Genomic DNA, 16,764 nt, shown 5'->3' with positions numbered 1-16,764 from the left:
ACCGCATAGCTAAACTTGCAAAAATATCATATTTAATTTCCCCGATTTTCCCTTCCTCTACCCCAATCAAAAATGTATACCTTGAGGCCAAGCTGAGATAATATTTGTCTCAACCCTAGTTATGAATCGCTCATGAGCTGGGGGATGAATGATGGAGTCCTCAAAGTCTGAAGGAGAGGTCAGAATAACTGCTGCGAGCCACAGAGGTGGTGACAGGACTAGCTGTTGGGTTTCTCCTGGCATAGGAGCCTCTGGTGGAGAGCAGGGATTTATTCTGCCATCTCCCTGGAGTCTCCTGCCTCATCTCTGGGCTTTGGGTAATCCAATCACAGAGCAAAGTAGGCAGGTGGCAAGTCACTATTTTGTTTCTCAAAACTGCAATGTGTGAACTGAGTTTTAAATCTCTCTGGGCTTCAGGACACCCTAGTAGCATTACGTAATCATTTCCTATCTAGGAGTCAATAATACTGAAAGCAATACACCCCCCAAGCAGGTAACATTATGTGACTCAGGTATACTCTAGGAACACTGAGACATTCAAACACAACTTGTATACCTGAATAGCCTACTTTTGACTTGTCACTTTCATTGTTAATGTAAAATCTGGAAGTCTGAAACGTTAAGACAAGAGTGAATAGATTGAAGATGCCTGTTAAGTCTCAGCAAAATACATGCTAACATGCTCCTTGAACACCTTTTCTTTATTTTCTGTCAGGTCTTCCCTTTTCCTGTAGTTTTAATTTCCATATGGTACAGGATTCCACAGCAACTGTCCTCAGTTGTTTTGTTGAGAAGTGGGGAGGGGAAAAAAAGTATGATATGAAATTGACGCGTGACTGAATTTGAAGCAAGAAAAGCTCCACCAATCTGCAATTGATAATGATATTTGTTTACCAGCACTGAAGTCTAAGGCTGCAATGCTATATACCCACTTACCTGGGAATGAGCCCCATCAAACCCTGTGAGACTTGCTTCAGAATAGACACGGATAGAACTGTGCTGTGAAAATCATCAGTCAGGGCTTTATCCCTCACAGCCTTTTGGCAGAGGTATCGGGTTTTTTCTGTTTAATGTGTAAATTAGGAAAAGGGAAGATTAGTTATTTAGCAAGATCATGGTTGCCAGATCAAAGAGTCCAAATAAAAATGTGACTATAACAGACATTTGTAAATTGATGTACAGTCAGAAGAAAGCAAAGAAAGGCCCTTCTTTCATAACTCTGTATAATGTGGGTTCAGTTCATGAAATTGACTGGCCATAGGTGTAGGTTGGTCACAGAGCAAAGAAATTCTTTGGATAATGTTCAATTGGTTTTTGGAACTCAGTGCCACCAGAAATGGGTTGGGTTCAAGGGCCGTTTAAGGGGGTTAGATAGATTATTGGAGGAGGAGGAGGAGGAGGAGGAGGAGGGGGAGAATTATATCAATGACTGTTAGCCAAGATGGCTAAATGAAACTTCAAAGTTCGGGTGCAGTGTGAAAATGAATGCCAGTTGTTTGTGGATAAGAATGGCCTTCACAACTTACTAGTGGACTTCCTGGAAGCAGCGGGCTAGCCAGTGTGATAAACAGGAAACAGGAAGCTAAACTAGATTGGGCAGCCAGCAGCAGCTTTTGGTGGACTTCAGCTCCCATCAGCCTCAGTCAGCATGGCCGATGGGCAGGGATGATGGGAGTTGGAAGGTGCCATGTTGGTTATCCCTGAACTAGTTAGACCTTTAAAATGACCCAGCATGACCCTTCCTATGTTTAAATGCCAATAGGAATCTTGCCTCTAATGTCAGTGGAACCAGAAGAAAGAAATAAAGGAGCTGTACTAATGTAACTTAAATTCTTAACTTTGAGAAGCTAAATTCTGCTGTCTGGTCCAATTATGCAAGGTGGCACATTTCTGCTGGGAATGGCAAAGCAGCAAGGGCTATTCAGGTCACTGAAGCTTCACATGCTCCCTGACCACTGGGAATTCTCCTGCTTCTTAGGTTTCACCAGGCATCGCTTTTGCAATTTGAAGCCTACAGCAGTACCTCGGGTTACAGACACTTCAGGTTACAGACTCCGCTAACCCAGAAATAGTACCTCGGGTTAAGAACTTTGCTTCAGGGTGAGAACAGGAATCATGTGGCATTGGCCTGGCAGCAGCGGGAGGCCCCATTAGCTTAAAGTGGTACCTCAGGTTAAGAACAGTTTCAGGTTAAGAACGGATTAAGTTCTTAACCCCAGGTACCACTGTATCGTTGAGGAACAGAAACTTGGCATTTTGAAAGGGGGACAACGTTCAGATTCTCAGCTTGCCATACTGCACCCCACTACAAATTCCACACTGCCAAGGCCCGACCATTCACCAAATAGCAAAAAACACACACCGCTCTGGGGCTAAGGAATGTGGAAGCACTTCAGTAAACTCAGATGTGTAAGGAAGAAACCCGTTAATCACCAAAACATCTTTATTCCAAAGAGGAGAGTCGACCTCCTAAGGACTGCTAGCTATGTGTGCTGTTGACACATCTCCCTATTCCTCAGCATGCATCGAGCCCAGCTGTGACCATCACAGCTGTACAGTTTTCTCCACCAATTAAAGGTTTTTCCCCCCTGCACTCACCCAGACCATATTACCCCTCCCCTCAAAAAAAAAATCTCTGCTAAGGCGAGAGAATTATTTTCGGAACAAGAGCAGTTATACAACAAATGAATTATTTATCTTTTTTGCATCAAGGAAGAGAAAAGCATTTAGTTAGGACCCTTATTTATTTATCTTGAGTGTGCGCGCGTATGTGTGCACACAACACACACAGAGAGAAATTGTTTTTACAGGGACAGCTGAAAATCCCCATTGAAGGGAGGGGTATGTTAAGCTGAACGAAACACAGCTGTACATCCTCCCCCCTCCGCTTCTTTGTCCCCATCTTCCACTTTCTCCGCTCCCCCTCCTCACAAGGCTCTGATTTTTGTTACATAACAGAACCCAAGTACCCTTCTGGCTATCACTGATATACAAGATTATGTTACAAGGGCTCCCTTCGCCAAAGCTTATCGACATAGCAAGCGATGCTAATCCAGCACATACGCCCCCCCCCTTTCTTCCATCCTCATTGCTCTGCGCTCAGCTTCTCCCCATCCCTGTGAAACTAACAAACCTAGCTGTCTTTTTTCATATTTCAAAGCCCCCCTAATTGATGCCTCTTCTTGTCTCTTGTGTGTTTCCTTTCCAGATTTCAGCGACAGATGGATCCCTCTCTCCCTCCCTCCCTCCCTTTTTGCCTCCATCTCCTTCTCCCCCCTCCCTACGTTCTCCTCCTCTCCCTACATTTTTTGTTTGTTTGTTTTCAACACGTTTGATCTGAAGTTCTGAAGCATCTCGGAGGGGACCCACGAGAGGAGGAGGAGGCGGAAGCTGCACCCAAGGAGTGTCAGCGACACCAAGGCGGCGCTGCCTTGTTCTCCCACCAATTGCATCATGGTGTTGTTCAGGGGAGGCTGTGGAGGAGTCACACAAAGAAGATTTGTTGCTGAACATTTCATTTTTGTTTGGCTTTGAGAAGAAGCACAAATAGAGAGAGAGAGATAGATATCTTTCCCCTCCAAGTACAACTTTCACTCTGATTGACGACCACAGCTAGTCAGTGTTGTCACTGTGTGTGAAACTGGGCACATATGACAATGGTGGCGTCCAACAGAACTGGGGTGCTCATGCCCTTCGATTGCTAAGCTCCGAGGGCGTCAAGTCGCCCTCTTGAAGTCTCCTTCTCAATTCTGTTGTTGTTGTTGTTCTTGTTGTTGCTGGGTTTGCCTCTTTTAGCCTAAAGGGGGCACTGTAGCCCAACATGCTCCGTCTGGGATTCTGGGTGGCTACCCTGCTCTGCATTTTTGCCCCCAGCAGTGTCTGGAGTGACTGCTGGCTGATCGAAGGAGACAAAGGTTACGTCTGGCTGGCTATCTGCAGCCAGAACCAGCCTCCGTACGAGACCATCCCCCAGCACATCAATAGCACTGTGCACGACCTGCGGCTGAATGAGAACAAGCTCAAAGTGGTGCTCTACTCCTCCCTCAACCGCTTTGGTAACTTGACGGACCTCAACCTGACGAAGAACGAGATCTCCTACATCGAGGATGGAGCCTTCATGGGGCAGTCCAACCTGCAGGTGCTGCAGCTGGGCTACAACAAGCTCACCAACCTGACGGAGAGCATGCTTCGCGGCATGGGCCGTCTCCAGTTCCTCTTTGTGCAGCACAACCTGATCGAGGTGGTCACCCCCACTGCCTTCAACGAATGCCCCAGCCTCATCAGCATCGACCTGTCCTCCAATCGCCTCAGCCGCCTGGAGGGAAGCACCTTCACCAGCCTCAGCAACTTGATGGTGTGTGAACTGGCTGGGAACCCCTTCAACTGCGACTGCAACCTCTATGGTTTCCTCATGTGGCTGGTGGCCTTCAACAATGTTACCAAAAACTACGACCGCCTGCAGTGTGAGACTCCCCGGGAGTTTGCCGGCTACCCACTTCTCATGCCTCGGCCACACCACAGCCGCAATGCCATCACCATCTTCAAGTCAATGTGTGGGGATGGCAATTACCCCTTGATCTCCAGGATCAACCCCACACCATACATCCCAGATTCTCAGAGGGAGGAGGACAATGCTGAGAACTCAGGCATCAGCCCAGACTTCCTCTCAGTAGAGCCTCCAGCGTCTTCCACCACGGATTCCTCCTACATCCCCAGCATCAAGCTGCAGCAGGTGACTATCACCTCAGCTGCCTTGGTGGTGACCATCCCATTCCCCTTCAGCAAGATGTACGTGCTGGTCCAGTACAATAACAGCTACATCTCTGATGTAATGACCCTGAAGAAGAAGAAGGAAGTTGTCACTCTCACCCACCTGAAGGCTCACACAGACTATACCTTTTGTGTGGCTTCCATACGCAACTCCAAGCGCTATAACCACACCTGCCTCTCCTTTGCCACCAGGAGCAAAGGGAGAGAGGAACCCATGGCCAACACATCCACCACTACCCATTACATCATGACTATCTTAGGTTGTCTTTTTGGAATGGTTATTATCCTTGGCATCGTTTATTATTGCCTGAGGAAGCGTAGGATGCAAGAGGAGAAGCAAAAGTCCCTCAATGTCAAGAAAACGATTTTGGAGATGCGTTATGGCTCAGATATTGATACCAGCTCAATCGTACATCCGTCACAGAAGTTGGGGGAGCCGCCTGTCATCCCTGTCTCACGGATGTCCTCTCTTCCATCAATGATTGGGGAGAAGATGCCCTCATCCAAATCCATGGAGGCTGGCATGGATACTCCCAAGGTCACCACCAAGGGCAATTACATTGAGGTTCGGACAGGTGGCGGGGATGGGCTGGACAGGTCACAGCGGGATGATGACCTGCATGAACTGGACAATGGCCAAGGTTCAGCCGCCGAAATCTCAACAATTGCCAAGGAAGTGGACAAGGTGAACCAGATAATCAACAATTGCATTGATGCCCTCAAGCTGGACACAGCCTCTTTCTTGGGGGGAGGGGGTGGTGTTGACTCTGACATGGCTTTTGAATGCCAGTCCATACCAGCCGGTTCCTCTGTTGGGCTGGAGAGGCCAAGCTTCCTCTCACCACCCTACAAGGAGAGCTCCCACCATCCCCTGCAGCGTCAGCTCAGTGCAGATGCTGCGGTGACCAGGAAAACCTGCAGCGTCTCCTCCAGCGGCTCCATCAAGAGTGCCAAGGTCTTCAGCCTTGACGTACCTGACCACCCACCTTTGAGTAAGGCAGACTCCAAGTACATTGAGAAAGGAAGCCCACTCAACAGCCCCTTGGATCGTCTTCCCCTCGTGTCCCCAGGTGCCATCCACCACCTGGAGGTGAAACCATCCTACCACTGCAGTGAACACCGGCATTCCTTCCCAGCTCTCTACTATGAGGAGAGCGGCGATACCTTAAGTCAGAGGGTGTCCTTCCTTAAGCCGCTCTCCCGGTCCAAGCGGGACTCCACATATTCTCAGCTCTCGCCTAGACATTACTTCTCGGGCTATTCCTCCAGCCCAGAGTACTCCTCAGAGAGCACCCATAAGATCTGGGAGCGTTTCCGGCCTTACAAGAAGCACCACCGGGAGGAGGTTTACATGGCGGCCGGCCACGCCCTGCGGAAGAAGGTCCAGTTTGCCAAGGACGAAGACCTGCACGATATCTTGGATTACTGGAAAGGTGTCTCTGCTCAGCAGAAGTTGTGACTCTCTCATTAAAAGAAAGAAAATCAACACACACACACACACACACATACACAAATTAACCCACCTGACTGTGAAAAACAAAAACAAAACAAAACCCCGATAAAAGAAACTGAAAACCATTTCTTAAAAGTTTACAAAAATGAACAGGAAAAAAGGCCCTTGTAAAATGAATTGTCTCTACTGTGTTATGGGGACCACTGTTAACTCCTTCGGATTGGTGGGGAGGAGACACTTGCTTTTGTACTGAGGTAAAGAGAAGGGGGTGACTGTTAAGGGAGATACTGGGCTGGTAGGTAGCAGAAGTGGCAAAGGAAGGATGCTAATCAGGCATAGGCTAAGACAGCCCACATGATTTTTCTGTTCCGGTTTGCTATTTTGTTCCAGAAAGAGAGGATTTTGCTCATTCCCCAGACAAAAGGGAGGCAGGGAAGGGGTGATGCCTCCTCATCCTTCCCTTCCCTATACTTAAAGGGGCTCTTAAAAGGTTGCCTTAGTGCAGCCCGCCCCAACCTGGTGCCCCCATAGGCTTTGCACTACGTCTCTTACCGGACCCAGCCAACATTGCTGTGGTGCCCAAGGCTGATGGGAATTGTAGCCCAAAACATCTGGAGAGCACCAGCTTGGCAAAGGCTGCCCTAGTGCATGGGAGGCACTTTCCTGTGAGTGGATCTCCCATAGCTGGGGAAGCATTTCAACAATCCAGCTGTGCGGACGAGGGCCAGTTGTGTGAGTGCCGGATGTGGGATTAGCAGCCTGCAGAGAGTACGAGTGCCAGTCTCATGGGAAAGACCCAGGTGGGCAACCTCTGCTGATGTGGTGGGGTCATTTAACGTTAACCTCAGCTGTGTTGGCACAGCTTGTTGAAAAGTGATCCCCATTGTTTCAGGGGCCTCAGAGTCCAGATGAAGACGGTGTAATACAAATGTCCTCTCTGTGCCCAGAGAGGTTTTCTAGGCCTGCTGCCCTGCTCCCACCTCCTTCATATATCCTTATCTGCACAAGGACAGGAGCAAAGAGCAAAAAGGGAGGCTTGCTTGACATGTCCTCACCTGCCTATGGACCTTGTGTGGTGTAGGCTGCCACAAGATGCCTTGGCTTCCTCCACTCTGGAAGGGGCTGGGAGATGGAGCATCAGTAGTAGGGTCTCCTCCATCTCATTCCTCATTTGTTAGGAAGAAAGAGCATTAGCTCACAAGGTGCCTCCCTGCACCTCAGTGGGCTGTTCAGTTGTCTTCCAAGAGGAGAGGGTGATTGTGCTGCCTGACACATGGAAAGAGGAATTGCCAAGGTGAGGGGAAGGGAAGGAGGGCAGCATCTGCAACCCCTCTATGAGCTCAAGGAACCCTGACCCCAGATACGCTTGGCTTAGGAAACAGCACACAACTCCATCCCAGAATACGTTGGGCGTCCTGCAGAGCAGAGTCTCATGACAGACAGACAGATGGGCTCTCATCCGCTGCTCCTTACACTGAAAGAATGCCTGTGATCAGCTATGAGGTCCTTGGTGGGTGAGGCAAATCTCAAATAGGCTTCCGTTACACCTCACTGCCAGAACTTGACCTAAGTAGGAATAGAGGAAGGGAATCAATCTAACACTCTGATGGCTGGATAAATACACTACACTGCAGCGGTAGCTAGCATAGTGCCCTCCAGATGTTGGGACCGCAGCTCCCACATGCCTGGACATTGTCCATCCTGACTGGGGCAGATGGGAGTTGCAGTTCAACTGCAGTTCTGGAAGCCACCACATTGGCTGTCTTTGCAGTGCAGGAAGCTGTTATGATGGAACACTGGATGGGAGCAGAGAGGTCTAAAGAAGGCCTAAAGGCAAGGTGCTTATTCAAGGCAGTGTATAAAGGGTTGGATCAGAATAGGAAAGCATAGGCATCCATCAGTTAAACTGGTGGACAGGCCAGTCTCAACCACTGACCTGCCACCATGCTGCCATCACCTGTTCTTCATGCCCATTGAATAGAACAGAATATATTTTATTGAATTAGTATTTAGGCTATAGCAGCGCGAAGTGAGATGACAAAAATTTAAGCCCGGTAACAAAATTTTCATAAACTTACAGAAAGTGGTGGGGACAGGGTGGGGAGCCACTCTTGAAGGAATTATACCCTTGAATGAAGATAATACGCTGATATCAGAGATTGCTACTTAAATCCCATTGCTTCCTTGCAGATGCAGCTGTCCTACTCCTGACCACCATACTTCCTTTTGCCCCTGGGAAAGAGTGCCAGTGGCCAATGGGAACAGCAGAGAAGGCAATGGTCAATGGACACAAAGAGGCACAGGCTGAGTGCACTGCTTGGAGTTATTCAGCAGCTCCAATGTGGCCTTAAGCTGCCATGAAGACAAGGGATTGTTTAATCAAGGAGAGCTGGTATAGAATAGGAAGCAAGCATGAGATATCTAGGTAGCATCCCTGCAGAGTGTGACGTTATAGGTAATTTGCTAAATCTAAATAGCAGAGCCACTCTATGAAGGTTGTGTTCTATAGAGGTGGTGATAGGGAATGTTTTATCAGTTCTAGTGCCAAGCATAAAGCGCCTGCTTTCCGGAACATTTCCACTCCCTCTTGCCCTCCCTGCCTTGCTATGTCTTATTACACCACTTGATAAGGTGTATTTTCCCTCTGCTCACCACCATGAAGTTTTCTCACATCTCTACCTTGCAGCAAAGCTCCATAGCTTATAGCCTCCCACTACCTGCCTGCATCAGAACACACCAACAAAGCACAAGTTACTTCAGCCAGGGAATCTCCCTGCAATTCCTTTTCAGTGATGGAGCCCCCCAAGCAAGGAGTTGTTTCAAGAGCCATCACTGGGGCAAATGCCTCTTCCCAAGATCTTGGCAGTGCTGTTCCATTAGTAGAGCTGGCCCAAAGGAGTCCTGTATTCTAGTTTCCGAGCACCAAACTAGAGTCCTTTTTCCAATGCAGGAAAAGAAGTATCACTTCTCCCAACAGGGACCCCACATGTAGACACTCAAGGTAAGCTTGGCCTTGCATAGCCAGGGCTAATCTCTCTGCATCTTGCAGTATTTCTTCTTCCCGATTTTCTGCCTGCAGCCAACAGCAGCAGGAATAACAATGTAAAGCTGAATTTAAAAAATGTCTGATCTAGCAAACTAAGAGGCAAGCAGCCAAGTGTATTTTGAAGTGGCTGGGTAAGTGGGCTCTGTGGTTAGGGTTCTTGTGAAAAGGCAGCTGTAGCTGAATGGTCAGTGCTTACTGGGTTGCTGTGGGGAGAACTCTTACCTCACCTCCACCTCTGATACATGCTGTGCTTCGCATGGCAATCGTAGGAGGACTCTTCTCTTACCTGAGCAATAGTGTGGATAGCAAAAGCAGTCTGGGCTGGTAGTGCCATCCAGTGATTGGCGTGTTAAATCTCAGGGATTTGTTTACCATGGAAACAAGTGGAGGGGGCTGAGATCCTGGAGATACATTCTTGGTAGGAACTGAATAGAGATGAGATCTTTGCTGATTGATCCAACGGAGCTTCTCCTCCATCACCCTAAGAGATGTATGCTTTTGAGTGATGACAGGGAGGAATTCCAAGACAAATCCCTGGAGTAAACACTTGTTTGGGATTTGGAGACAATCTGTCTCACTCCCAGAAAGGATATGGAGGTTGATCCCTATCTGAGGAGTAGATCCTTCTTAAAATTCCAGGGGACATGTCTGAAATATTTCCTTTACAAGATCTGGCCAGGAGCCCTAAGGAAAAATATTGGGAGCATGCTCACTGTGAGTATCTTCCCCGGTGAGAGAATCCTGAAGAAAGCCTAAGGAAAAGAATGAAAATTGTTTGAAGATTACTGAGGGAGATGGGCATAACATCCGGTGGGAGGGGGGCAAAGTGCATTCCTGCTGAGTCCCAGTGGATTCATGAATGAAACCCCCGACTTCTTGCAGAATCCCTTTTGCATGCCGGCATGTTTCCTGTGTTGTGGGAAGTTTTTCAGTGCAGTGATTCTAGGCAGATATTAACAGCAGGACCAATTACAGTTTATGACTTCCCTAATGCACTCCGGTCTGAGTAAAGGGTGTAGGGGGCATCTTGGATAGCACACCCTTATGGTGCTTGAAACAACGAGGGAGGTGTGAGTTTGTTGGCAGGAGAGGAGATGTTTCAGCATGACTCAAAAGTGGTGATGGTTGTGTGCGCTGGACTTGTTGAGGAACTGGAACATTCGGCCAGGTAGAACCACCAACCATCATATATTGGGAAGTGTTGCTGGATCATTCTGGTGTCATAAGGATCACCCACATCCATCTAGGACAGGATACCTGTGCCATTTAATATGTGCGGAGATGGGAGAAATTTGGCAGCTTCTCCCACACTCATGCTGCAGTGGTGGCAGAAGCTGCACCAGCCAAAATTCTCCCATATTATGTCGCTATTAAAAGGTACACCAAAGCCACCCCAGATAGATTTTCACAACCCTAGGGAAATGAGATAACTTTCCTTCTGACTCGGAATCAGGGTAAAAGGCAGTGAGGGTGGAAGGAAGGTGCAAACAAACCCTGTTTCCCACTTCCACTGCTTCACCCCAGCCTCCCCATCCCATAATCTCTTATTGTGGAGCAGGTTGCGATGAAATCATACATAAGAGGCTGTGTGCTGTGTGTTGCCATTGATCTCAATTTCCTCCATCTCTCTGAAAAGGGAAAAGGGAAAAAAGGATTCAGATTAGATCATAGGTGGTGGTGGGTATATAGCAAGCCCAGGATCTTCCAGAGCTGATGGAGGACAGAACTGTTCCAACAGGCTAGGAGTGGAGAGGGGTGGCAAAGGGAGAGGAAGGCTTGCTCTAACTCTCTGACCAACCCTTTCCCTGCTGCTAGATGAGACTCTGAACAACCACAGAGTACATGCACACAGTCCGAAAAGAGGAGATTTAAGCGTTATATTTGCATGATGATTTTAACTGTATTTTTCTGAGCAAAAACATCTTTTGTGTATGTGCTGGTTTGTCGAGACTAAACCTAACCATGCTCCTTTGCTCCTTCCTCCAACTTTGCCTCCAAATTCCCCATATGCCCTTGACCGCCATTGTGATTTGACAACTTTGGGAGGGAGTGGATTCCAAAGATGACCCAAACCAGGTGCCACCAGCAAAATAGCAACCCCAACTTCCAATGCAGTCCACCCCTACAGGCAGACTGCCCCTTTGCAAGCATCTGGCTTTGGCCTCGATGACTTTCTGAGGCCAAAATGATGGCACCAAATCTTCAACATGGGCTCATCCTGTGGTAGTCATTTACCCACATGAGTCTTGATTTCATAGAAACGCTTGTGAAGCGAGGGCTGCCAGGTCAAGGGAAATCCCAATCCTTGGCCAAACATCTGTTGCTAGGGTCATCCCAGCACAGAACCAGAACCTTTAGCTTTAAGGGCACCCTAATTGGGAATTTGCAGGCCTCGTCCAAAGCAGTGGGGGGGCGTCTCCCCTTGACTCCAGTAGGTTCTGGTGATGAAGCTTCCTCATCTGTTTGCGGTGACTGAGTAACGAAGCCACTGTGTAGCTCACATAATGATCTTGATCTCCACCTCTTTGTGGTGGAGAAATGCACTAAAGGAGCCTCCCCAGAGTGAGCTGATCATTCTTGCCTTGTAGTCCTGAAATACCTGGGGCGCGTTCAAGAAGAAACCGGACACTTTTATCCTAGAAAATTCTTGCTTTGTTTTCTTTGCTGGGCTTGGACAACCACCAAGTGACGGAGACCTTGCTTAGACTGCTGGGAGGAAGAGAAAGCCAGAGTTGGATTCGTACTCCCCTCTGAAAGGGACTCCGGTTACTTCAGTGGTAGAGAAGAACCTAAAACTGACAGTGGACCAGATTCTTCCCAAAGTGGCACTTCGGAAGGAAGGACACCTGTTCTGCATGGGAGGGGTGGTGTGTACAGCCCATCCTTCTGTGACTGAGTTGGAAGAAAAAGATAAGAATCTGGAGTGTATCGCACATCCTCTAGAAATGACTCAGGAGAAATCTCCTAGGAGGATCAGGAGTACAAGGGCAAAGTGGGCTTTTGTACAGCACCTACAACCTGTGAAAAAGACACTGTGCTGTGATTTTTATCTCATTGGAAGATGCCACAGGCACCGCCTCTGCAAATACTGCAGTGCCACCCCGACTTCATTCTTTGCTATCTTGCCTCCTGTGCCAGATAATTTCTCCTGAGGTGGGCTTGAAATATTCATGAACGACAAATGGAAATTTATGTCAAGGAATCTTGGCTGAGGTGGTGTCGATGTGTTTGCAATGCTAATCAGTCCCAATACTTAACTAGAGGCTCTCAGAGGCCAGATGAGGGTGGGGAGAGGTAATAGGAAAAGGGACCCCCAAATTAAGGTGATGATATGTGGTGAGGGAGAGCGAGAGGGGTGGTGACAGAAGATCATGACAACAGAACTGGAAGAGAGGCATAAGAAAGCCAAGATTGTGGGACAGGAATCAAGAGGCAGAGACTTGGACTAACAAGAGGAGGAAATATCTGTTTGGGACTGTTAGTACTGCTGCTCCACAAAACCAGCATAAGGTGCCTTTTTCTGGCTATCAGCACTCTGAGCTGCCCAGTACAGTGATCGGAAAAAGCTTGTTGAGGATACTCAAGACAGGTGGAAAAGTTGCAAAAAAGAAAAGTCAAAAGCGCAGCCTTCTATAAATGTAATAGTTACCATCCAGTATACCAGCCTGTTAGGAGACTGGAGACCTTGTATCATGAAGGTGCCTGTTTAAGAATCTGCTGTAGACAAGTGACCCTGGGCTAGCTTGAAGCTTTGATTTTCATCCTAAGCTTCCCTGAGGATTGCACAGAAGTTCTTTGTCTCTTCATCAAACTACTTTGTTCCAGCTCCTCTCCTGCCAGGCCAAATACAAACACAGGATGAAACTTGAGATAGTTTTGCCCTACCTTATGCATGAAAATTTGTCACACAAGTTTTGGGGAAGGTCAGATATGAAGAAATATCAGTTTCACTCAGCCTCTGGGAAGCCAACACTCTAGAAAGATTTGGGGTTCACAGGGACACACAGAAGTTTGGGGGACAGTGAGGGACACCTTAGGAATGGAGGGTAAATAATGTAGAAATCAGTGATAATTAGAACTTGTAAGGCCACAATGGATCACTGTGGTCACTTGGGCTATTTTACTAGATCAGGGCAGAGACATGTGGATGAGCTCCCCAAGCTTGTATTGGATTAACTTTGGGTTTTTTTGAGACATTCTGAAAAAAATGAAAATCTTAGATCATTTCTCCAAGCCAAGCCAAGAGCTTAGAAAAATCCCAAACCCCACAAATTGTTGCAGTCCTCAAAAGTTTCCCCCAGCAGCAGCAGCCATTGCAGCCAAGAAATGGAGCTTTCCATTTCTGTCACCCTTTCCCCACTGCAATTGCAGCAACTCTTGGGAGAACCACATCTTCCATGGCCCTTACACTACTAATCACATCAGTGCAACAGAAGGGAGAAGGGGGAAATATTCCCTCCAGTCATCTTACTTTCTCCTGTCCCTGGCTCTAGAAAGGTAAATGAAAGGAAGAGTGGAATGGTTTGAGAAAACTGGGACTAGCAGAGAGGGCATTAAGTAACTATGAGAGATAGCATTGATGGGAGTGAGGAGGCTAGGAATTCTTTTCCGGCTCAGGTTTTCATCTGAGCCAGAGAAGATGTAATTCAGGGGCCATAAAACTCACCTCTCCTTTGAGATGGATTTTGATGAGCCTTCCGAAATCTGATTGTGATCCTATGTTTGGAGACTTTCACTGGCATCTCTACTACCAATTCTCCATAGAAATTACTATATCTGTTCCAGAAAAAAAGTGATAAGAAAATATAGGAGAGGAGGTTGTAGGATATAAAAGGAGGGGATCATGAAGAGTGACATAGTGGTGAAAATGAAGAGGAAAAACGTGTATTTTAGAATATATAAAATGACTAGAAAGAAGGGCTGATTGTCCAGACAGTGGGGCATAGAGGTTCTGGTTCAGAGCATTGGATCTCTGTAAGTGCTGATCTGTGTACTGAACCCTGCATGATACGTTGGCAAATCAATGCATGTTCCAAGAATCTTTGTAGGACAGCAATGGGGAACCTTTTGCTCAGAGGTGGAGCAGTGAATGCAGTCCTCCAGGCCCCCCTCTCTCTGACCCACAGAACTATTCCATGGGCCACACATACACTTGCTTATTTTTAATATAGTTGCTTACATTTATATCCCACCAATGTACATGTGGTACCCTGGAAATCAGACCCAGACCTCCTTAGCTTCAGGAAGGTGGGGGCCTCATGTGCCTTCAAACCATGGCTTCGACCCAGCACATACCCTTCCCCCAACACTAACCCTGCTCCATGCCCTCCCCAAGTGCTTTTCCCTGCCTGGACTGTGTCTTTGAAGTGTGGCCAGCACATTTTGCTTGCCTGGATGTAGAGGTTTGGATATTTGTTGAAACTACTGGTTTTTGCAGAGCTGGAATGAGCCAACTCTACAAAGGTAAGAGTCTGTTGCTTCACCAACTTTTGCATTCGGTCCTGTCCTCGCTGACATATGGTCCCACCCCAGAAGGTTTCCCATGCGATAATAAGTCCCTCACCCAATAAAGCTGCCTAGCCCTGGTTATAGTAGAACATTGTAAAGCAGGGCAGTCTTCTTGCCCATCTCTGCTGCTGAAGTGTCCAGTGGGAAGTCCTCATTTGATAAGACCTCCATTGGAAAACTGGGCAAGGACATAGTGTATTGTTGGGGGGAAATGAGGTGATGGAGGAGGAGACCAGGAACGAAAGCAGACAGGATTAGGAAATTTAATGAGGTGAAGATGGGGAGAAGAATGGAACAAGTTGGAGGATAAGTGATTTGTGGAATCCAGTTACCAGTTCTTGGAATCCAGAGCCTAATTCTATATACTCTCATGAAGCATAATCTCATCAGTTGACATACTAGCTGATATAGACATTGCAAGATGCAACCAAGTGCATAGTATGCCAAGACAAGACAATATGCCAAGATGAGCATTCCATGAACTAAGCACCAGAAAGCCCAACTCAGCCAAATCTCATGGAGAAGAATGCAGCCACGGAAGGACACCAAGAGCTGCTTAATGAGCTCCATCTTCCTTGCCCTGAGCATATGAAAGGACCAGCAAAGATAGCATGTGGAAAACCCATTTATCAGATGGGGGGGGATCCCTTTTTAAGTGGCGGCCATCACCCACCGCTCAACAGCCATGACACTGCGCACAGACGAAAGTGCAACCCTTCCAGGATCAGGGACAACAGCCTCCCTAGAGTCACGGTGTATAAACTACAACACTGGGAAGTTGTTCTTTAATGAATCTCACTGTGAAATGTTTTGTACTGAGCTATTGTTTTATTTGGGGTTTTTTGTGGGCTTTGAGGAAACTTTCACCCCCCACCATGTTCTTTTAACATTCCTGCTTTTTTGGTTCTTTGTGGAGATCAACTCCGCGAAGCAGATCTTAAACCACCTTGGGGATCTCTTCATCGATGTTCCTTTCTTCTGTGAACTGGAATAAAACATCTACCCCTTTCTGTCTACTGTATCTTGTTCAGGAAGATTTAACTCCATATACTTCAGGGCAGGAAAACCACAGTGGAAGACGACTGCAAATGGAAGGTCCTTCCTCCCAGATACACACATCTCCTTTCCATCCTCTGGAGGGATGAATTTCCTTAGATCCTTGCCTACCCCCCACCTCCATTCTTGGCCTTTGATTCCAATATGAGGCCTTGCTTTCAGGTGACTCCTACACTCCCAATCCATACTACGGCATGAGGAGAGGGAGCCAGTTGTAAGAGGGGTGGAATCCCTGCATAGCCCTGCCACCCACAAGCACAGAATTGGGGTACAAGAGCAGGGGGTAGTACCCCCTCTCCTCCCAGTCTCCCCCTGAAGTCCCACTTCTGCTCCCCTGCCCCTTGAATGTAATACACAATTGGAGGCATCTGCTGGTTTGGGTCCTCACCAGCCATTCGGGTTCCCTCCTCCTCCTGTAATGATCCTGTGAATCTTGGTTGTGTATGGAGATTTATTTTTTGAAGTTTGATTTAATTTTAGGTTTGAGTTTTCTTTGATATTTCTTCCTCCCTCTCCCCCATCCTACACACGTTTTAAACTGAATGGCACGAAATTGTTTTCCTTGAATCGGAGATTCCTGTATGGAGAAAATCAATTTCTATATTTGCAATAAATTTCTTATTAAAAAAAAGAAAGAAAAGAAAAATGAGTTAAGAGTCTGACTGGGACTGCTCACCTATAGTTTTTCTCCTTCCATTTGCTTGCTGGAAAAAAAAAACATTTTACAGGCGATGATGATTCTTGTGAATGACTTCTGTGGGAAAATGCTCCTTGGTTGAAACCGTCCTGGCAGAGACAAGATAGTTATAATGGGAAGATGAATGCAAGATAAAAGCTGCACTGTGGTGGTGGGGCATGTGCTCAGCATCCTGGAGATATCTCATAACAAGACGACACATGCACATACCACACAAATAAACACTTTGTTTCA

General features: G+C 47.3%; 1 protein-coding gene across 4 annotated transcripts in view; it reads left to right on the top strand.

The window, feature by feature from the left end:
* Nucleotides 1-13,668, top strand: part of ELFN2 (extracellular leucine rich repeat and fibronectin type III domain containing 2) — a 145,804-nt gene extending 132,136 nt beyond the window's left edge. For all 4 annotated transcript variants that reach the window (XM_079992416.1, XM_079992417.1, XM_079992418.1 and 1 more), the window contains one exon: nucleotides 3,209-13,668. In XM_079992416.1, coding sequence (XP_079848542.1) covers nucleotides 3,821-6,229 — 2,409 coding nt within the window. In that variant the 5' untranslated portion in view covers nucleotides 3,209-3,820 and the 3' untranslated portion in view covers nucleotides 6,230-13,668. The remainder of the gene's footprint in view (nucleotides 1-3,208) is intronic.
* The last annotated feature ends 3,096 nt before the right edge of the window (nucleotides 13,669-16,764 follow it).

The sequence above is a fragment of the Podarcis cretensis genome (genome assembly GCF_951804945.1).
Source record: "Podarcis cretensis genome assembly, chromosome: 10".
NCBI classification, from domain to species: Eukaryota; Metazoa; Chordata; class Lepidosauria; order Squamata; family Lacertidae; genus Podarcis; species Podarcis cretensis.
This window is presented reverse-complemented; position numbering and strand designations above follow the sequence as displayed.